This window comes from Apiospora kogelbergensis (assembly GCF_038363985.1).
Source record: "Apiospora kogelbergensis strain CBS 113332 chromosome Unknown utg000001l_segment0_segment0, whole genome shotgun sequence".
Taxonomy (NCBI): domain Eukaryota; kingdom Fungi; phylum Ascomycota; class Sordariomycetes; order Amphisphaeriales; family Apiosporaceae; genus Apiospora; species Apiospora kogelbergensis.
Window position 1 is genome coordinate 5,115,018 of NW_027117418.1, and position 21,802 is coordinate 5,136,819.

Consider the following 21,802-nt stretch of genomic DNA (forward strand, 5'->3'; position numbering starts at 1 on the left):
ATTCTCGGATCACTTGCAGTGACTTGTCAACCAAGACGTGGACGAGGCCGAAGGTTGCGACCCCCACCGAAATAACAGGTGCCCGCGACAATTTAGGAAAGGATGGTACGTAGCAAGGTTGTCGATCCTGCGTTGGAGAAATATAAGCATGGCTGCCTTTCCGACAATACGGTTACGTCCGCCGAGTGACTCACTTGCCGATCAGTCCACTTTTTGATGGACATGTGTCTAGCTGTAGTAGGTATAGTGGCTTGATATAGTCTGTGAGACTCAGGAACTCCGCTCACTAAATATAGATACTGTCACTTTATAAGTATCGTCAAACTCTCTCTTACCTGGAGCTTCATGCTGAGTCCTATTCACATCCGGGGTTACACGTACTCTTTTCCGGTCCAAGCCACAAGCTTAGTCAGAGAAGACCAGCCAGTCTATTTATTTAATCCAGCATACTCCCAGACTTCCAACGTACGCCTCCTTTTCCCCTTTTCATCACAACACAAAAGCGGGTGTTGTTCTGCGGCTGTTAGGGCGAACGCGGCATCAACTACGCGTTGGAAGAACAAAGTCAGCAACCACCATGCCTTCCAAAGATGTCAAGCTCGTCTGGGGCGCGGCAGGCCTCTTTTTTGCCACACCGGAGCGTACCGAAGCCTGGGTCCAGACTCTCCAAGATGCAAACGTCACCCATATCGACTCGGCCCAGAACTATGGGAAATCCGAAGAGCTACTGGGCCAGGCGAACGCGGCCTCGCGCTTCGTTATCGACACGAAGGTCTCAGAGTCCATGGGCCCGACAGTCGCAACTGGAGATGTTGTCATCAAGTCAGGGAGGGAGAGCCTCGAGAAGCTCAAAACAAAGAGTGTGAGTCCGCTAGTAGCATCACACTGCAGTTGCTGCCGATACGTCTAGCCGGCTATATCGACCCCCGGCTCTTTGCATGCTGTGCTGACGGACGAGAAATACGTAGGTGAACGTGTACTACCTCCACGCCCCTGAGCGCCGTTGCTCGCTCGAGGACACGCTGTCCGGCATCGACGCTTTGTACAAGGAGGGTGCCTTCAAGAAGTTCGGGTTGTCCAATTTTCTCCCCGACGAGGTAGAAGACGTCGTCCGCATCTGCAAGGAGAAAGGCTACGTGCTGCCCTCGGTATTCCAAGGTGTCTACTCGGCCGTAGCGCGCCGCGCCGAGACAGAGCTCATGCCCATCCTGCGGAAGCACAACATGACCTTCTACGCGTACAGCCCCATCGCCGGCGGCTTCCTAACCAAAAGCCGGGAGGTCCTGGAAGCAGGGGCAACCACAGGCCGATGGGACCCCAATAGCTTTTTGGGGAAAACCTACCTGACTCTATACGCCAAACCTAGCTACTTGGACGCGCTGGACGCCTGGGTGCAGATCGCCAAGGACGAAGGGGTCTCGCAGGGCGAGATGGCCTATCGTTGGGTTTGCTGGAACTCGGGTCTCCGAGGCGATCTGGGGGACGCCATTCTGCTGGGCTGCACGAAGCCGGAACAGCTAGGGGAGACGGTCGGCTGGATCAAGAAGGGGCCCCTGAGTGCGGATGCTGCCAGGAGAGTCGAGGAGCTGTGGGATATCATCAAGGCGGATGCACCCCTGGACAACTACAACGACTATCTGTCGAAGCTCCAGTGATCGGGGTATGAGCGGGAACAGATTGCTATCAATCCTTGTTGGGGCTGGCCGGGCACTGGCTCCCCCTCCCTCTTACGAAAGCGGCAGATGCAGTGAGACTCCGACTAAGACGCTGGGGTTACATGATAGACCATGCCGCATCGCCATTCACCAATGATGCACTTCCAAGCCCACAATTTGTAGTTTTTGATGTCTCAATGACAACACAAGTGCCACCTACGGCGTATTGGCCGTATTCCAACAGCAACAACATCTGATAACGCAGAAATGACGGGTTTCGTAGATGTATAGTGCAGATCGCTGATCTCGGCTCGAGTCCAAAACAAATTGTGCAGAGGCACCAGCAACTCTGCTCCTCAGAAATCCCGAAATACTAGTCACTGGTATCGAGGATACTATTCGAATCATTCATCGCGACTTCCATCATGTTTTCATCTCCTGCCGGCGCGCAGACGAACACCTATAACCGCAACGTGGTTGCTTTTGCCGCACTTGGTTCCACGGTAAGTTTCTAAGCCCCCCCTAGCATATAGATTTGTTTCACCAGGAGCCTTCGTTCTCACTCTGTACTACGAGACATACGGATATGGCGCCTCGGTCATCTCGAGCACCATCGGGCAGCCAGGCTGGTACGCCTTTTTCGACCTGCCCCCACGGGGGGAACCGGGCTACGATGAGGTCACGACGCCGGCCATAGCGACCGCCAACGGTCTCCTCAGCGCCGGAGCCGCCGTCGCCTGCCTCGCCGTCATGTGGACGGGCGACCGCTTCGGGCGCGTCCGCAACCTCCAGGCCGCGGGCCTGCTCGGTATCTTGGGCGGGGCGCTGCAAGGGGGCGCCGCGAACCTCGCCATGTTCCAGGCGGGGCGGTTCGTCATGGGCCTGTGCATCGGCCTCATGGTCACCGTCACGCCCATGTATTTGAGCGAGATCTCGAGCCCGCGGCGCCGCGGGTGGCTGGTCGGCCACCACGCCATCTTCCTCGTGTTTGGGTACTTGCTGGCCTCGTGGTTCGGCTACGCCGTCTACTTCGCGTCCAACCCATCGTTCGGCTGGCGGTTCCCGCTCTGTTTCCAGGTCGTGCCCCCGCTGGCTCTTCTCTGCGGCACGCCGTGGCTGCCGCAGTCGCCGCGCTGGCTGGTATCCAAGAGCCGCCACGACGAGGCTTGGATGGAGCTCCAACGTCTCCGAAAGTCGTCCGAGGATCCGGACGACGCATTGGCGCGGGAAGAGCTGCGCGAGATCCAGGATCAGATCGCTCTGGACCGCCAGAAGCTTATGACATGGGGCGGGAATCCTTGGAGGGCCGTCTTGTCGAAGCGGAGTTATCAGAAGCGCATGGCCATCGGCTTTTTGACACAGTGGGGTGCCGAATTTGGTGGTCCTCTTATCATCGTAAGTTTACCCTCGAAAGTAACCCAGCTGAGTCGGGTAGGATGGGCTGACAGGGCGAGCTAAGAACAATTACGCGGTGATCCTTTACGAAGGGTTGGGCCAAAAAGGACACATGCCACTTCTACTCTCGGCTCTCTGGATCACCACAGCAGCCCTGATTTACAATCCAGGGGGTGCTTGGCTCCACGACAAGGTTAACTCGCGCAGATGGATGTTCATCACCGGCTTCGTCGGCATCATCATCACCACGTCCTGCCTAGCCGCCATGATTGCCTGTTTTGCCGGCACGGACAACAAGGCAGGCAACGCTATGGGCGTCTTCTTCATATTTCTCTACCTGGCCTTCCAGGGGACATTCTGCGACACCACCATGTACATCTACATCTCCGAGATCTTCCCGACCGAGATACGCTCCATCGGTATGGGCTTTTCGTTGTTTGGGCAGTTTGCGGGTACGTCAAAGAAGAACATGGCTTCGGCCGTTCCTCGTGGAATATTTGAGACCATGCTAAAACATTCGTACAAGCCACCATCATTCTTCTGCAGACTGCGCCCTTGGGGTTCGCCGCAGTGGGTTGGAAGTACTTTCTGGTGGTGATCTGCTGGAGCGTGGTTTTTGTCCCGACCATCTACTTCTTCTTCCCCGAGACGTCTCAGCTGTCGCTCGAGGAGGTTGAGAGGCAGTTCGGCGACGAAGTTGTGACACACGCCACACAGGACCGGGAGGACGTGCGTGCGACTATAAATACGTATAAATAGCATTAGGTATCAGCCAGCTAGCAAACTCCTACCTACAACCTACTACATACTACATATACTGTTATCGACTTACGTAATACGGGGTGGGTCCGTGTGAGTGGCGTTGGAAGTCTCCAGCCACAGCTAGTGGCTAGCGCCTGGCTGGTGCGCAAGGATCTGGAGTTTGTCAGCCTCGAACCTCAGCATCGCAGCCTTTCCCATCCATTTTACGCGACAAGCTCGAGCATCCGGCTTTCGCATTCAACATCCCAATACCTTGCTATTCGTCAACCGCAATCCGACGAAGACCCGAACACTGTCGACTTCAGCTGTCCCCACCGCGACAACCGAAATTCTGCTAGTGCCACATATCTTGCCTGCCCGAAAGAAGCACTTCGATCCAAGCAAGCGCCAGCGCGGCCGACCGACCTATTCCATTCCACAATGGCCAACTTTCTCGCCTCCATCTTCGGAACGGAGCAGGACAAGGTCAACTGCTCCTTCTACTACAAGATCGGCGCGTGCCGCCACGGAGACAGGTGCTCGCGCAAGCACGTGAAGCCGTCGTACAGCCAGACGATCCTGCTGCCCTCCATGTACCAGAACCCGGCCCACGACACCAAGTCGCACACGCGGCTGACCCCGGAGCAGTGCGCGAACCACTTCGACGCCTTCTACGAGGACCTGTGGTGCGAGCTGTGCAAGTACGGCGAGCTGGAGGAGCTCGTCGTCTGTGACAACACCAACGACCACCTGATCGGTAACGTCTACGCCCGCTTCAAGTACGAGGACTCGGCCCAGCAGGCCTGTGACGAGCTCAACTCGCGCTGGTACGCCGGCAGGCCCATCTACTGCGAGCTGAGCCCCGTCACCGACTTCCGCGAGGCCTGTTGTCGCCTCAATTCGGGCGAAGGCTGCGTTCGCGGCGGTTTCTGCAACTTCATCCACCGCAAGAACCCCTCCCCCGAGCTCGACAACGAGCTGACCCTCGCCACCAAGAAGTGGCTCAAGATGCGCGGCCGCGACGACAAGAGCGCCTCGCGAAGCCCCAGCCCGGAGCCGACGAGGAGGAGGTTTTAGAGAGAGAGCAGAGAAGGCAGGAAGGAAAGGAGCAAAACGCTCGTCAGCGGCAAGAAGAGAGGGGGTTAGCCATGAACGCGGTGTGAAACGGTACCATAGCGTCTTCCTAATGTTTGAGCGAGCGGACGCGCCTGAAGCCACACCCACACTATAACAAGCTGATCGACTTGCGACCACGAGGAAAATACAGACAGAACAAGACAGTAATGCAGGCCCCAGACAAATGGGCATGCGGAGACAAAGCTCCCCGTCACATCCCAGCAATTGCGATGAGACTAGGAGAACACAGGGACATGTTTCAATGGAAACACATCTTAAATAGTCCGTGGTTTATACAACTCAATCCTGGTTATGTGTTTCCTGGGGGCTCGCATATCGTGCGTACCACAGATTCTAAGGCGTTTGATGGATTAAATGATTGCTGGGCGTCCAGTTTGGACATTGTATCAGGTAGATTCAGGGGTGCCTTCTTCAAGGAACAGTCAACCATTTGCAAGAGCAAATCGTTGTAATTACGAACTATGTATCATTACTCGCAGAATGCCACTCGATGCGTCCCAATTACCAAAGCCCAACCGTTGTCGTTGATAAACCTTGTGGTATCCATTCGTAAGAACAATGCAGTGCAAACCTCTACCTGTAGAACTTGAACTTGTAAGCTCAATTCTAGTACAATCATGAAAAATTCCAACTGCCGTTTGACATGGTGGCCTTGAAAGTCTATGTCTGGTAATATCAGGACTTGTTCCAAGGATTGGGGAGGCCATTCGAGCATGCCATATTTCTCTATAACCTCGCCCTGCTCAGGCGATGATTACGTTTGCCCATCCTTGGGAAGCTCTTTCTTCATGTCTCCAGTAAAGTCAATGAGCGGACCCTCTGATTTCTGGCCGGTTACCTCAAGCAACTCCTGAATGTTGTTGGAGTGCTTACTGCCGCTCTTTTCCGTCGTAGTGTCAACGACTGGGTTCTCCAATGTCTCCGAAATAGATGAGGGATCGTGGCTCTGGCTCAAGTCGACCAGATCATTGCGGTTCTGTGCAGACGTCGTTCGGGACAGCTGGTCGCTTGAAGCACGCGGCGGGATCATGTTGCGCTGTGAAGGCTTCTGCCCTGCCACTACCGGGTAGATGGCCATGACTTGCTCGGCCTGTTTGCTGGGGGTTGCGCCGTCGCTAGGAACTTGTTAGCAGTTTCAATCACCACTCCGAGGGTTTTCCTGACATACATCTTGGCGTTGATGATCCACTCTAACTCTTCCTCGCCCTCCTCTTCACCACCAGGACCGCCCTTGACCCTTCGGAACAGCCTCGGGTGCCACTCAACGTTCTCTGCAGCGCGTTTGGCGGCTTCCTCGCGCTGCATATCTTCGACGCGCGTTTTCTCGTCGGTAGCGAGCTCGTGGTTCTTATCCTTGACTGCTTGCACCGTGTTGTACCACAGTTTCTGCGATTCGCGCTCGTCCTGTTCCTCAAGTGGTCTGACTTGTAGCTTTGCTGGCCTTGCTTTGGCGCCATTGAAGAACATCTCCTTGTGACCGGTCTGGGAGCACCAGTCAGTTCCGGGGCGCCATACTATATAGCCTTATCGTTGAACTTACTAGAACATCCTTGATGAACATCTCATCGCTCCACAGGCCAGAAAGCTCGTACAGGATCTCGCCAGTCTGCTCATTCTTGATCGTGCCACCGATAGCGTTGTAAGTTCCTCCTACCCAACCTTTCGTTTTAAATTCGATGTCGGCTACAAGGCCCAGTTCCGGACAACGCACGAAGCTGTGGTCACCCAGCTCATACTTCATCTTGCCGAACAATATGCCACGCGCATACATGTTGGGCTGTGTTAGGAAGTACCGTTCTCCCTTCTTAGGATCCTTCCCTCGGTTGAGCAAGGAGAGTATCGCAGTGCCTTCCATCATGCTGGCAGCGGAATTGCCCAAAAATTTGCTTCTGGGCTTCAGCGCGCCATCGACTCGGATATGGTGGTCAGGGACCAGATAGAAGTAGCTTGACTTGGGCGGATGGTGTGAGGTCTGCTCCGAGATGTAGTACGCACGCGTGTCGTCGGGTAGATCCCAGTAGCAAGTGAAGATCTCGCCGAGAATGGGGTTGAGTGGTTTTTTGACGCCCCTGTTGACAACACCGGTTAGTTGTAGGATCTGAGTGGTCAAGGAGGGGAGAGAGGGAGTGTTTGACGAACGGAGGTCGTATATGCCAGCCACTAAGGTAGAACTTCACCACAGAAACGAAGCGATCAACTGGGTTCTCCAGGTCGGGAATGCCCAGGAGCATTTCGGGGTGGCACATGAAGCTGAGGAACAAGACGCATGTCAGTGATAGGCTCGCGAAGGCAGCGGAGCGGCGTCGGGAGTTGCGCACTTGGTTATTCTCTCCAGCATACTGCGTGGCTCGAGGATGAAGGTAGGCAGGACCACTCGACTAAGATCGGCACCCGGCCGCAGCTGGGATATGATGTGCATGAGTACTACGCTGCTGGCTTAGTTGCGGTACACCCCGGGCATCGCCATGAGACTCACCGTTGCCCTGGTCGGGCTCAACCACAAGGGTATCGTCGTCGGCGTCGCCGTCCAGCGACGAGCGACTGCCTATGTGCAGGAGAAACATGGTCAGTCATAACGGTGGTCAAGGTATGTTCACAAGGGCAGAGACGAAGGCAAAGAAGTCGTACTGGCATTCGAAGCCGTCCGGTGTCGCCCGGAAAGGCTCAGTGTTTTCGCATGCATCTCGGCTTCGGCTGTGGTGGTGCTCGCTCGGGCGGCCTCCAACGACTATAATAAGCTTTAGGTTGGGTGCGTGCTGGGCTGGCTGCCAGGGCCAGGAACAGTGGAAGAGAGGTCTTCGGACACCTTCCCAGAGCTGCCGGTCGGTTCGAGAAGCAGCGCGCAAGTGCTTTCCTGTACTTGACCTTGGTGCAAATATGTTTTGTTGAAGCAGGATGGATGGGAATGCCACTCCTTACTTCACTGCGGGACGTGCTGACTGGGGCCTCATTCAGGATGGTTTCCTAGGCAGACACCAAATGTCACGTAGGCAAGTGCTTTTCATAGGGGGGAGGCAAAGATGGGAAAAAGAGGGACGAACAGCCGGAGCTATCAAGTCAATACAGAAAGCAGAAAGCAACCCCTCATCGCCAATGACAGGGGAGTGCGTAATAGAGCAGTGGATTGGGCTTATTGTTTGGGCAGTCAGTTGGCAGTTGGGCTTATCGATTGCGGTAGGTCGGGACCTGCTAGGCCTGCCAGCTGGGGAGCTGACAGCCCATGCCAGCCATGCCACGCCTATGACCTCACTTGGCTCTTGCTTTTTCCAGCACAACCCCTCTAAGAACTTAGCGGCACTGGCTACTCCCGAGATCTGTGCACACATACAATTTCATTGCACTTATGTGCACGGCAGATTATACATGTACACACAGACAGAGACAGGCTGCGCTAGACAGGGCGGCATTCGCTGGGCGGGTAGGGATTGTGCATTGTGAACGCAGTAGTGAATAGACGAGCATGGCATGACGTTTCCCGCGGGGTCGGTACCCGAGAGTCATCCACGGCACGGAGCTGGTGTGGGTGAAGGCTAGAAGGGTGTGAAGAAAACGAAGCATTGACTTCCGTATACTCGGTGCGGAGTACTGCACATGCAATCCGGATTGGAGGATCAATAGAATGATCGATCTACCTGCTACCAACCTATGTACTGTTCTGCGGACCCACGGAGCCGCCCAATCGGTCTCGAACCGTCGCGATGGAAAAAGGGAGAGGCAAGAGGATCAATCCATCCTGAACGGGTCCCTAGGTTCTGCCCAGCTTGCCAGGGTCTGGCCTGGTCAATAAGGTTTGTTGCCTCGTCTTCATCGGGTCTTCAGCCCACATTTCGCCATCGATTGGAATCCTCGTCTCCGTATCATCGCGCATTGAAAGTCGGGCCCCAAGTCTGGAGGAGCAACTTGGCCGCATATACTATATATATGTGTATATGTATACATACACTACACGCTTGCTGTTTACCAGCGAACCATGTGGTCGCGACGGCTTCTTCGTTTAGCTGTTATGTACATAGATACATAGATTAGCGAGTCTCTCCCCGAAATACAGGAATCAGGATTTCATGCAGCGGCGCAGGCCACGTTCCACTACACGTCTGGCACTAGTGGCACTGACGTATATGTGTGTGCGGCCGGCCCGTTGGTCGTCGTGCGCGTCAAGCGTCGTCGAGGATATTTATCGTTGTTTCAACTGCCTTTCGCATCTCTTCCTGAACCGGACTCAAGTCGCAATTTTACTTCTTCTCCTTCTCCTTCTTCTTCTCCTTCTTCTCACTCGCTCGTGTTTCTATCCGCCACAACAAGTCATCGCTGGCGCTGGAGCGACTTGGAGGCTCAATGGTTTTGCGATCTTCGAGATACGCGGAAAAGCAGGGCAATGTTGGAGTCTTCCCTCTCACCTCCACCTTGGCAAGATAGCACCGCCGATCCTGTAAGGGGACTGCCGAAAACCAAACATTTCTTGGACGCGGATCCGAGGCCGACCTTTATCGTACCCATTGACCCATCGGCTCCGTTGCCATTTCGCATCGTCTTCGGCAACCATGCCTTCCGCCGCGACGAGCTCGACCAGCAGGTCCTGCGTGACACCAGGACCGGAAAGCAGTTCCGGGCATGGTCCCAGGCTGTTGTGCATTGGCGACCCCAGTACCGATTCTCTGGACGTGTCTGGACTGCATTCAGTATCTCCGCCCAATGGAAATGTATACAAGCTGCCGAAGTAACCGTCGCCAAGCAACAAAATTGGGTGAGCCCCGAACGCTCCAGACCTATCGACGACGATGCCCGGAACTTAGAACATGCCAAGTTTGCCGATGCAAGGGTGAACAGCCTCTATAAGATGATTGACATGGGTGATGTTGGACACTTCGAATACAATAACCATGGAAAGCTTTTACGGGCTAATGTAACTGACTTTTCCTGCACCTTGTGCTGCAAGAAAACATAGCTGACGGCCATGTAGGACTCGTGGTATAGGCTTAGTCTTCACCCGAGAGATGCAGACATGCACCAAGACTTTTCGTTTATGGACCTGGTCTATCCACCTGATGTTGAATTGGTCTTGTCGCAGTGGAACAAGCTGGTCCAAGGCGTTCCTGTCACATTCGAAATGCGCTGGAAGAGCGCGCAGTATGGCGTCCCAAACGACGAGGAAGTGGAAGACTACCAGTGGATATTGTCTGCGTGCGTGCCGATCCAGGATAGCGAGGGCAATGTGCTTAGTATAGCTGGCAACACCATCGACATTGGGGCACAGAAAAGGATACAGAAACAAGCGCTCCAGCGGGCCGAGGCTCTGGAGCGCGCTCGAGCGAGCGAGCGCAAGTTTACTCGCTTCGCCCTCTTGGCGCCAGTCGCCATCATCATCCTGGACACGGAGCGCCGAATCAGTTACTGCAACACCCACTTTTTCGAGATGACAGGTCAACCGCCCACAGATCAGTTCAAGAAGATGGACTGGCACAACTTCGTTTCCGAAAAGGACTATCCCATCGTAGACAAGCAATGGGCTACGTTAGTTTCCGACCAGGAGTTGAAACAAGCTGTATTCAGGTTACAGCACACCTGGGCTGATGGGGACGGTATATCTCGACCGGTCTGGGTGGAGTCTTCAGTCATACCGGAATTCAAGGAGGACGGGACTGTCGCATCATTTCTCTGCGTCATGACTGACATATCGCGCTTCAAGTGGGCTGAAGAGGTCCAGAAGATGCGGATAGAGGAAGCACTCGCAGCGAAACGCAAGCATGAAAACTTCATCGATATGACCTCTCATGAAATGAGAAACCCCCTGTCTGCCATCATTCAGTCGGCTGATTCGACTATTGATTCTTTGAAGCTGGTCTCGTCGTTGGTTTCTCGGTCGCACTCGGGAGACATGGAAACCGTCCAACAGACGGATGAAGAAATTAAGCAAAGCCTTGATTCACTTCATACCATTATCTCGTGCTCGCTCCATCAGAAAAGGGTTGTGGATGACATCCTAACCCTCTCCAAGATGGACTCCAACCTTATGGCGATTGCGCCCGTCAGAGTAGAGCCTTCTAAGACTATAAGCGAAGCCGTCCACATGTTCGAGCTTGAATGTAAGAAAGACGGCATTCACCTGGCCTTCATCGAGGATCCCTCGGTGAGGGAGATGAGGGCCGAGTATGTCATGATGGACCCGAGCCGTACGATTCAAGTATTGATCAACCTCCTGACCAATGCCATCAAATTCACTCGGGACCGACCCACTCGGCGTATAACCGTCCGCTTGGGTGCCAGTGCTGAGCGGCCGTCGTCTGATGGTTCCAGTGGCATCTCGTACGCCACCGACACCACCGACTCGGCAAGATTGCTTAACAACGCGGAATGGGGACTTGGGCTCCCGGTTTATATCTGGATTTCATGTCAGGACACGGGCTGCGGCATGTCGTTGGAAGAGCAAAGCAAGCTCTTCACGCGATTTACTCAAGCCACACCGCGTACGCATATCCGTTATGGCGGCAGTGGACTCGGCCTTTTCATATCCAAAAAGCTCTCGGGGCTCCAAGGTGGCTCAATCGGAATGCGGTCACAGTCCGATGTGGGTTCTACATTCACTTTCTTCGTGGCCGCGCGCATTGCACCCCCTCCCACGCCCATCAGAACCGGCACCGTCAAAGACTCGCCGTTCAACTGGCCTGTTACCATGGAATATAATAGTCGGAGAAAGATGGATCAGCTGTCCGTACTCGTTGTCGAGGACAACCTGGTCAACGTAAGTCTAGCCCGCACCCCCCACACTCGAATCAATCTTGCCCATGTTCCTTGGCTCACGACCACAAAGCAAAAGGTCCTTTCCCAGCAGCTACGTAAGGCTGGCTGCCAAGTACACGTCAGCAACCATGGTGCCGAAGCGCTCGATTTCCTTCGAAGGACGTCGTACTGGGTAGCCCTGAAAGCGGGCGACACCAAGGCTGGTGTACCTGCTAAGCCACTGGATCTGGACGTGATACTGATGGACATCGAAATGCCTGTGATGGACGGGCTCCAGTGCACACGCAAGATCCGGAATTACCAGGAAAGTGGTGAAATCAACGGACACATACCTATTATGGCAGTAAGTGCCAATGCCAGAAGTGAACAAGTGAGCCAGGCGAGGGACGCTGGCATGGACGATGCCATTGCCAAACCATTCCGGATACCCGAATTGATGATGAAGCTGGAGGCTTTGGTGAGTGGAGGAGGCGCAATCTTGCCAACGAACTCAAGCGCCGGTCGAGGGTAGCGAAGAAGCCTGGGGGATTACTTCGATTATTAGATCGCACATACCCAGAGATAGATCTATTATTTATGAATGAACGAATACCTGTCGGATCAAGCCGAGACTTGGAAGCTGGTCGAGTGGGGCGCAAGCAAGCAACGGAGGGGGGGGTTCTGGATCCAGTGCTGAATCTGCCCAGTACCTAAGCAGCTTAGTGGCTAGGCTACCTAACGTGGTGGCGATAGGGAGCGTTCAGTGGGTACTGCACCGCTAGCTGTCACTGTCTGTCTTTGTCTTCAAATGTTCACCACCAGATGGCAGATTTGATGGGAGCTGCGATAAGTTGCCGAGTCCAGAGACTTCATCTCGGGGCCGATCAGTAAGTCAGTGGCACGGCGGACAGCACCTCTCGACTCCCGCGATAACGGCTGGTTGCCGAATCAGACTCACCGTCTCGTGCCTCTTTTCTCCCTGTCTGCTGTGCAGGCTCGCAGTTTTCCCCTATCCCTATGTCTTATGCGTGTACGGGTCCCTTGTCGATCTCTAAATAGTGGATGAATCCTGCTCCCAACTCCACCTCCACAACCATCGTCTGACCCCCCGCCCCTTCGCACCTCGTCTTCGACGCCACCACGCCGACAGTTCGTGCTTAATCCGGTCCTTGAATAGCTTTTTTGCTCGTCCACCAGCCCAGCCTTGTTTCTCAACCAACCGTTCGGAGCCGAGTTGGGCCGTCACGACAAACGTTGGCCGATCTGGTTCATGGCTAGCCTGTCTGCGGGCAGATTTGCAAAGCAGCATCCTCCACGCGACCGCGACCACACACATCCTGCCTACCCAGCCGAGTTGCGCCGAAACAAACCATGGCAAGCCGCCAACACCCCGACGACACTGTTCAACATCACGGTCTGAACGACGATGAGTCTGGAAGCTCCTATGTCGGCAGCGATGATGGCTCAACCCTAGAAGCATTCCCTGGAGCGGCCGCGCCTCTCGACGATTCAATGCCCAACCCCGAATCGATCGATGATCACCCACATTCTATAGAAGACCAAGGCCACAATGCCGCGCCAGAACTTGCTGACCAGCAAGCAGAGGCCAGTGCAGCTGGGGAAACGGCCGGGGCACATACAACTACAGAAGCCCCGCGCGTCATTTCGGATTCACAGAACGAGCAGGTAGAAGACGGACAGTCGCCGATAGCCACAGGGGAAGCGGGCGCCCTTGCCGTTCCTTCAAGCGAGACCTCTGGAGATGGGGTTGAAGCTGTAGAACCGCCGTCGCCTTCGACGTTTACGGCTGAGTCGACAGGGTTGTCTGGTCTGACCTTACTGGAGGCTTTAAACGACATGACCGTTTCCCCGAGGAATGCAGCTGGTACCGAAAACGAATTACCACCTCTTCCAAGCTATGCTACGGAGGCGTCATCTTCGGCGCCTCCGCCTGGTTCACGAGCTTCGCCACAAATTGATCGGCGCGTCGATGGTACCAACGTCCAAACATTAGGTCTAGCCCCTGCCCAGCCCGTCCAACAGGCCCGGTTGAGTGAGTCACCAGGGGTGCGTCGGCGGCCTTCCGAGTTCACACTTCCCCGGTGGCAACCAGACGCCGAGGTCACCTTGTGCCCTATATGCCGCGCGCAGTTCAGCATTTTTGTTAGGAAGCATCACTGCCGCAAGTGTGGCAGAGTCGTCTGTGCCAACTGCTCGCCCCATCGCATCACTATACCGTATCAGTACATAGTCCGGCCTCCTGGCGACCAAGCTATGCTGCGTGCATCGGGAATCTGGGGTGAAGAGGGCACGATCGTGGACTTCAGCAACATCGGTGGCGGTGAGCGCGTGAGGCTTTGCAACCCCTGTGTACCTGATCCGAACACGACGCCACCACAAACCCAAGGCCATCCATCGGCCCATGGCCCTCCTTTCTCGCCCAGATCTCCCCATCAGAGATCCCAGAGCAGCGCGAGCGTTACTGGTTACGGAAATCCCGAGGCTGCGGCTAGTGGGTTTGCATCTTTTTTTATGGCGAATCCCCCGGCAAACGCTTATCCTAGGAATAGAAGTGTCACGGTGGTAAGTGAAATGGTCGAGCAATTCGTGGACTTGGCTACGGTGCTAACACAACGTAAGAATTCGAATTTCTCTCGCTCTGGCCATGCTGAGCGTGATGCTCGCACTATCAACGTCGGGAATGCAGCCGGTCGTTCAGGCCATTATTATCATCATCCAACACCGGCAGGCGACGCCTTCGCCTCGTCTTCCCGCCAAGGGTCCGGCCAGTCACGGAGTCTCGCTCCTTACTATAGAGCCCAGTATGGCTCATACCCGGCGTCATCCTCATCGGCTGCTGCTATGAATGAACGCCCCCTGCCGCCCCCTCCTCAGATCCCGGAAGAGGATGAATGCCCCGTCTGCCATCGGGAGCTGCCGTCTCGCGATCTACCGAATTTTGAGGCGCTGCGCGAAGCCCATATCAATTCCTGTATTACTTCACACAGTTCATACACGCCCACGCCATCCAATCCCAACCAACATGGTGGTCATAACACACCGCCACCTCGAGCTGCTCGGAGGACTGGTATGTTCCCGTACGTGGCAACCGAAAAGGACTGTGTCGATTCTGCTGAGTGCACTATATGTCTAGAGGAGTTTGAAGAAGGTGTGCCGATGGCACGGCTGGAATGCCTCTGCCGGTTTCACCGTTCCTGTATCACGGCCTGGTTTGTCAATCACCCAGGCCGCTGTCCCGTTCATCAGCATGACAGCTTCGGGTATTGATTGATGTATCCATTGATCTTTCGCTTTGGTTTGGTTTGGTCCGACACTTATGGCTCGGAAGGCGCTATGCGATAGGAAGGGTAGTTCCTGGCATAGGTCAGGCATCCCGCAGTTGCATAAGCGCGGTATGGTATGGTATGGTAAGGGTATCTGCGGCCGAGCTGGCCTGGTGTTTTGTTTTGGCCAGCGATTTGTGGTTTCTTCACTTTCATGGATCTTGCACATGTCCGGCGTTTTGATGGCGGCACACTCTCATTTTAGAACGTCAATACCATCCACAAGGCTCACTCTATAATATGGTGGCTCGGCCTCTGCAAGTACCAGGGAATCGACTCCCTATTTAGTTGCCTTTACACGCTATATAGGGCAAATGCTTGTCACGCAAGCCCTTGCTTTGCGGCCCCCATGTGACTCTTCGGCTGAGTCGAGGCAGATTCGGCCGATGTGATTCGGCTGATGTAACCGAGTGTCCTACAATCGTGCCACCGGTACGATTTACCAATCATGGTTGGACTTGGCATGCAGTGCTGGTCGAGTCTTGCAGCTATTGGGTTCTCTTGGCAAAGGTCTCCTGCGGAATAGCCATGGTCGTCTTATCCGGCGGGGTGATACCTCACCGTCGTCAGAGCCTAGACCCGCGTCGGCGTCTGCACGAGCGTGGTGTCGCCAGGGTTATTACCGCTTACCCACTCAGCCCCAGGGAAGAAAACTCGTGTTTTTATCGACACAACAATATATACGACTAAACTCCACCACACTAGGCTCATGTGGCTTATGTTATAAATGATATTAGTTGGAAGAAGCAATTCCGCAATCCGAAAATGCAACCTCAATCTGCAAGCCACAGGCCATTGGGAACGGCGCTGTCCCGTCGAGGGGAGGAAACCTCGGCTTTAGTGGTATATTAGTATTAATTCGGCTCAGCCCAGCTTAAGAAGATATGACTACAGCACCCGTTTCTTTTCGTGTAAAGCTACAGGATCCTGCGTTTGCCATCCATTCTACTGCTCCTGGAAGGTACCTATTGGTATTCTTTTCGCCGTATCTTCCTCTGATCGCGACATAGCAATCCCTCCCTATCATGGCCAGATCCCGAGCCATCGCCATAGGCGCTATTGCCACAAGCTTTCTGGTTCCGGCTGTTCTTGCTGGGCTTGCAAAGAACCGCCAAGAAGGATGCGCACAAGATAATCTTCTACGCGCCCTTTTAAACCCAACACGAACAGCAGAGGCGACTTCATTCTGCAATGACTATCTATGCCGCCCCTCCTCTACAGTACAGTACCCAAACCGCCATATTCCCGTTTGAACTCCGCAGGATAGCATCAGCTAACGAGGCGATCAGATCACTGCTACTGCAGCCGGCAGCGCCCACCCGCTGTATCTGTATAACCTGCAGCCTTCTAACCGAGTGAGCGGGACCCCGTTGACCTATCCTTCGCCGCCCACGCCCAGTACCATTCCGGGAAACGCCGCGTGCTATGGCTGGCCCGAGGGTGTGGCTTGCCCCTACCCTCCGACCCGTAAGAGGACAGACGCCGATGTCCCTGCTGCTGCTGTTATGCCAGCCCAAGCTCGTCGTCAGGCAGCAGATTGTCCCACGCCTATCACGCCTTCTTTCCTCACGACGGCCACCACCTACCCTGCCTCCCGCCTCAGCAGCGCTTGCTCCTGTGTCATGACGTCGGCACCGCTGCCCACGACCACCAGCACCTGCACCGCCATCAGCGCGACGTGGCCTCAGACCACCATACCGGCCTTCTGCCAGCCGTCCTTCCACGTCAACCGCGCCGAGCTGCTGCAGCTTTCCGGCGTCACGAGCACCGCCGTCGCCACCCTGGGTGCCGTCAGCGACAAGCTCGACTGCTGTGTCAGCTGCGCGGGAATCTACAACTGCGTCGCATGGAGCTATGTACCCTACCCGTCTTCTGCCACGCCTCCCACTCCCGCCGCCCCTGCTACTACTACGAGCAACGGCAAGATCAACCCATGGATCTCGGGCAGATGCGTCGCCTTGTACAACTACGGCGTCGCTCCTGGCCCTAACGATAACGCGGCGGCCGTTTGTCCTAATGGCGTCGTCGGCGAGGTGCTCGGCGGCATGTCCAGAAACCCGTCTTCATCGTCCGGGGAGTACCGGTGGAACAACCTGTATTACAACGGATGGAATGAGGGGCCTTGCGGACGTCCTCTGAACGTGTTTCAAAGTGGACAGGATGCGGGGAGGGGAGATTATGATACGCTCTGCCAATAAATAACACATTGAAAGATGGGCCGAGGGAGCTGGCTGTTGGTGTTAGGAAAGGAGAGGCTGCTGTTTATTTACCCTCGGGTCTACGATCCAATATGCACTAGCTATACCTGATATGTAACCAATGCTGATATGGAAATTTGATTAGCAACTACGTAACCCTTCGGCCAATCCAAAGCTTCATTGCCAATGTGATTCACATGCCTTCTTGAATAACTAACTTATGCAGTCGTAGTTGCCTATGGGTAAGACCACTCGCAACATCGCAGAATCACTCCAATCACGACGTCATGATGCTTGAAGTCTTCGTTCTGCTGGATGCGTTGAAAGTGCTCAGGACTGACATAGAGAATTCACCCTATTTTCTAATCATGAAGTCCCTAGATAATGGCCTCCGTGGGCTATACGAAAACCAATCCAAAGTATAAATAGGGGCTTCTTGTTCGGGTTTTATTTGCTTCACAAAATGATCAATGCAAAGGTAATAAGAAAAAACCTACACGACCAACCGTATTCCATCGTTCCTATAAGAGCCCTTCCAAGATGGCGTACATTCTTATTCTCACAATGGCCCCCTCAGCCATTTCTGTTTCTAATGCCCTTTGCTGCGGCTCGCAATCCAGAGGCAAGTGTGCTGAAAGCACTTAGCAGACCCCGTGCTTCTCCCAGAGATATGCAGTATCTTCTGATGTCACTTCGGTGGGAGTAGATTATCAAGATTGTACCCTTTCTCTGGGTTTCTCCCGTTCAGGAGACTCCAAGTTCCTTTCTTTGGATATAGTCCCTCAAAAAGCAACGACCGAAACATTTGTATATCCAGAACGCCGTGGTTCCAAGTGCAGCCTTGCCGACAGCCCCCTCGCGATCAGCCCTGTGGACGAGGCCATTACTTGATCAGAATCGAGGTCAACAGCAATGGTGTCATCACCCCTGATGAGGTCAGCCTATAAGAGGCACGGTCTTCTGGACCTTAACTTGCACCCTCCCTCTTCTTATGTAATTAAAACTGTACTTTGTACCTCTTTGCGACATCAAACCACATTCGACCACGCCAAGACAACCCCCAGAGACCTCCTCCGCTAGACGGCTCTGGGAACTTCTCCTTTTGTGTATGTAAGTTCTGGATCAGCTCTTACACTTGATGAAGAGTCTGGGGCTGCAGAGCTACCAGGGCAATGGCCTTCTTCATCTCGGCAACTCAGCTTGCTACGGGCCAGGCAACCGAGTCGACGATGCAGATCTTGGGGGAAAGACGGGGCAGCATATGGATCTCAGGGTTCAGATCTAGCTGAGATCTGCACAGTCTGGAGCACCCACACTAACCTGTCGAATGGGGAGAAGGTATAGTCGCTAGCACACCAAATCATGATTAGTCTGACTTTCAGCCCTAAAGGGTAGACCACCGAATAGCTTCAACCCAGACCCCGAAGAAGAGAAAGAAGGTTGGATGCAACGTTGACTTGGTTTGCGCTAACAAGATTTCAACCATTGGAAACGCTACTCGCTTGAGGCCTCCCGTAGCCCCGTTAATTTGTCTGTTTTCCCAAGAGCCCCCGAAAGGGTGGGCATAGCGGTGACTGTTCATCGCTCTCTTCGTCCATCGTCCTCTTCTTGCTCTGCCGAATCAAGATCCTATAACGAGCATACCGATGCAGTGTCTTGTGGCGCCATCAGGGCCTTAAGAGAACGGCATGGATGATCTGGTATCGATTATTATATTCGCTCCGGCCATAGTGATAGCCAGCCAAGGCAAGCCGCCACACCCGAGGTACACTGTCATGCGCGGGGGAGGCCGTATAACAGTGTTGGGTACGATGTGATACTGTATCTTCTTGAAGGTCTCGTCATTACACGTAAGCCCCCATAGTCTACATACTCTTTCCCCGCCCCCGGGTCCGACGTCCACCCTTGGCGGCTACAAGCTGGCAGCTCGATTGAGCGCCCTGCATGTGTCAAATAAGCTTGATAGAATTGAATACAGCAAATTTGGGGCGAAGGCATAATTCACGGCAGCAGGCGTCAGGAGCAAGCAAAAAAGGCAGATGAGCTTAACACGGCGTGGTATGTTGCGTCGTCGAGGTCAGCACCTACTTGGTATAGGGGCCCTACGAGAAACCTCAACGGCCGCGGGAGCTAGTCGAGGTGAGACCTTGGCTGCCGCAATGTCTGTGGGGAAAGTGATATCATTTTCGGTGTTTTCAGTGGTAGATCGGTAGGTTAGTATGCGTTTGAGGCCTCAAGATGGATGTCCCTGGGGAGATAAAAAAGTACGTAGAGATGATTTGTATCAATGAGGATGCGATGACAACGACAAGCCAAAGGCCGTGTGGGCATTATATTTTGCCCCTTGCAGCTGTGAGCTCCCTTGCATGCATGCCGTTTGCCGGGCTTCCGTACTCCGAAGCCTGCTGGCCAATCATAAGCCGAGCAGAGTGTCGGACAGCTCCGGACTACCTATAGCGACCTATATCCACCCAGGACCCTGCTTTTTGGACAGCATAAAGAAGCGCTCGGGGGGCATTGAGCAGGAATTGAGCCCCTTGGCCGGCTCAGCGAGCGTGCAAGTACGACCACATATGCATCCAGGTGACAGGGTATTTCTCCCATATGCGGGAGCGATGCGGCGCACCCACTCAAGCCAGGTTGTACGAAGCAGACTTTTGGCCCCCGCCCTCAAGTGCAGGTTTGGGTTTGCTTGGGTATAGACCGGCTCCCGTCCACCGCGAGAGGCAGAGAGGGGGCGGGGAGGAGAGCGGAACAGCAGCTACTGTAGTTCTACGACCACCACTACCACTACCACTAGACTAGGCAGACTTTGATATTCCTTGCCGTTGGAAGAAGCGGGACTGATGCCAAGACTTCCGAGGTACCTGTACGGGGTGTTTCGGAGGGTTTGCTCCCAAACTTGGAGATATTCCAGTACTGTCGGTACATGCAGCAACGCAGCCCCATCAACGCCCGGCTTTCCGGGTTCTCTGCTCGGAATCGACCAGCCTGGCTTGCCGAAGCTTGGGAAACAGTAACCTGCCACTAACCAGCAGGAGTTGTTTTAGTTGCACAGCTACGTAGTGTATGCCGCCCCATACCATGCCGTACCATGCCATACCCATTCCCGGTCGAATACTACACATACTTATAGATACCTCTGTACTTGCTTGGACTTGGGGACTTGGAGACGTGACATCAGGCCTTCTTCTCAGACAGAAAGATTTGCCCTTTGGTTCTTCGTTATCAGTGCATGCTTTCCCGATCGAAATCCACACAATACCATTTATCACTCTATGTACGCCGCGTCAGCGCAACGACACGGTATAACAAGTTTGCAACAGCTGACCCGACTCATCCACCAACACACCAACACACGCTCACACACACACACACACACTGCTGCCCTCCATGGACTTCTGCCACCAGATCTCGGACCACCGCCTGGCCTACGAGCTTCCACAAAGCCCAATGGGCACTAGTTGCGGCGCCTTTCTAGACCCATGTATCACAACTCCCTACCAAAACGATCCTCAGCACTTTTTCGACTTATCTACCGAACAACAACAAGACACGGTCATCAAGCTGGAGGACATCGGGCAACCTCAACCATGGGAGTCTTTCTCTTCCGTAAGTCTCTCGCCGTTATGCTCACATACCCCGACGAACAGCGAACCTCGCAACTGACCTGCTGCTCCCCCGCATAGACATCCGACTCCGGCACCAGCGAGGCCCTTGAGCCCACGGCACCCACACCCATACGGAGGGAGTCAACATCACAGCCATCCAAGAAACCAAGGCGGGATAGGGGCCGGTCCGGCTCGTCCGGAGGCTCTACCGACCTCAGCCGAGAGAAGAACCGTGTCGCCGCCAGCAAGTGCCGGAGGAAGAAGAAGGACGAGGAGCGCGTCCTTGAGGACCGCCGGCGCATGCTGCAGGTCCAGAACGCCATCCTCGTGGACTCGGCAACGTCACTACGCGCCGAAGTCTTGTCGCTCAAGCACGAGATCCTACGCCACGGAACCTGCGACTTCCAACCGATCAACACCTACATCGCAACGGCTGCGGCAAGAGTAGGATGACGGTTGCGACGCGCCTGTCTTCTTTTCATCATCGACGCTTCTGCCAACTTGCGTCCAACTGTTACCGGTTCTGATTTTGCGACAAACCCCCAATGTTCTGCTTGGATGCACCAAGGTGGTGGACTCCTCTGAAGGTTGCCTGGGCGGGAGATACCAATCAATTCTTTTCATACGGCGAAATGGGCTATCTGTATTTGGAGCACTTCTTTCGGGTTTGGAGACTGAATCTATCTGGTGTTTAGGGAAGGGGGTGGGGACGATATCAGGTTACGATCCCTTGGCTTGGTCACGGCGAAAAAATCACATACAATTTGGCCATCTTACTGTTGCTAAGCTGGGAGGCAAAAGGCGTTCAGGCGATTGCGGACTGTCTCTCGGATATGGCGAGAGATGGAATTAACAGCTGGAATGGCACATTCACTTGGTCTTCGGCGCGAACACGGACGGACAGGGCTCATGGTCAGAAGTGGTTAACATTTTAATGAGACCTGAGCTTTGGTCAAGGTAGAGAATCTTTGTGAAACCATACCATACCAACACTGACCTAGTTG

The 21,802-nt window shown here is 54.4% G+C and overlaps 8 protein-coding genes across 8 annotated transcripts; 7 read left to right on the plus strand and 1 right to left on the minus strand.

Moving 5' to 3' along the window:
- Positions 1-577: 577 nt before the first annotated feature.
- Positions 578-1,655, plus strand: PG998_001628 (Aldo/keto reductase subgroup; the record flags this gene model as incomplete). Its single annotated transcript, XM_066868446.1, has 2 exons — positions 578-862; positions 969-1,655. The coding sequence occupies 2 exons, from the start codon at positions 578-580 to the stop codon at positions 1,653-1,655; spliced, it is 972 nt and encodes a 323-aa protein (XP_066736861.1).
- Positions 1,656-2,080: 425 nt separating this feature from the next.
- PG998_001629 (mfs sugar transporter) lies at positions 2,081-3,809 on the plus strand (the record flags this gene model as incomplete). The annotated part of the gene is made up of 4 exons (XM_066868447.1): positions 2,081-2,158; positions 2,232-3,050; positions 3,244-3,502; positions 3,577-3,809. The coding sequence occupies 4 exons, from the start codon at positions 2,081-2,083 to the stop codon at positions 3,807-3,809; spliced, it is 1,389 nt and encodes a 462-aa protein (XP_066736862.1).
- A 423-nt stretch (positions 3,810-4,232) lies between these two features.
- On the plus strand, positions 4,233-4,868 carry PG998_001630 (splicing factor U2AF 23 kDa subunit; the record flags this gene model as incomplete). Its single annotated transcript, XM_066868448.1, has 1 exon — positions 4,233-4,868. The coding sequence occupies one exon, from the start codon at positions 4,233-4,235 to the stop codon at positions 4,866-4,868; it is 636 nt and encodes a 211-aa protein (XP_066736863.1).
- Positions 4,869-5,682: 814 nt separating this feature from the next.
- On the minus strand, positions 5,683-7,611 carry PG998_001631 (Oxysterol-binding protein-like protein OBPalpha; the record flags this gene model as incomplete). Its single annotated transcript, XM_066868449.1, has 7 exons — positions 5,683-6,043; positions 6,097-6,410; positions 6,469-6,997; positions 7,068-7,178; positions 7,247-7,352; positions 7,405-7,473; positions 7,557-7,611. The coding sequence occupies 7 exons, from the start codon at positions 7,609-7,611 to the stop codon at positions 5,683-5,685; spliced, it is 1,545 nt and encodes a 514-aa protein (XP_066736864.1).
- Positions 7,612-9,303: 1,692 nt separating this feature from the next.
- Positions 9,304-12,177, plus strand: PG998_001632 (uncharacterized protein; the record flags this gene model as incomplete). The annotated part of the gene is made up of 3 exons (XM_066868450.1): positions 9,304-9,831; positions 9,889-11,667; positions 11,737-12,177. 3 exons carry the CDS (start codon positions 9,304-9,306, stop codon positions 12,175-12,177), a joined length of 2,748 nt encoding a protein of 915 aa, XP_066736865.1.
- Positions 12,178-13,016: 839 nt separating this feature from the next.
- On the plus strand, positions 13,017-14,937 carry PG998_001633 (uncharacterized protein; the record flags this gene model as incomplete). The annotated part of the gene is made up of 2 exons (XM_066868451.1): positions 13,017-14,743; positions 14,802-14,937. 2 exons carry the CDS (start codon positions 13,017-13,019, stop codon positions 14,935-14,937), a joined length of 1,863 nt encoding a protein of 620 aa, XP_066736866.1.
- Positions 14,938-16,611: 1,674 nt separating this feature from the next.
- On the plus strand, positions 16,612-17,187 carry PG998_001634 (uncharacterized protein; the record flags this gene model as incomplete). The annotated part of the gene is made up of 1 exon (XM_066868452.1): positions 16,612-17,187. One exon carries the CDS (start codon positions 16,612-16,614, stop codon positions 17,185-17,187), a length of 576 nt encoding a protein of 191 aa, XP_066736867.1.
- Positions 17,188-20,580: 3,393 nt separating this feature from the next.
- PG998_001635 (uncharacterized protein) lies at positions 20,581-21,251 on the plus strand (the record flags this gene model as incomplete). Its single annotated transcript, XM_066868453.1, has 2 exons — positions 20,581-20,799; positions 20,877-21,251. 2 exons carry the CDS (start codon positions 20,581-20,583, stop codon positions 21,249-21,251), a joined length of 594 nt encoding a protein of 197 aa, XP_066736868.1.
- Between the last annotated feature and the right edge of the window lie 551 nt (positions 21,252-21,802).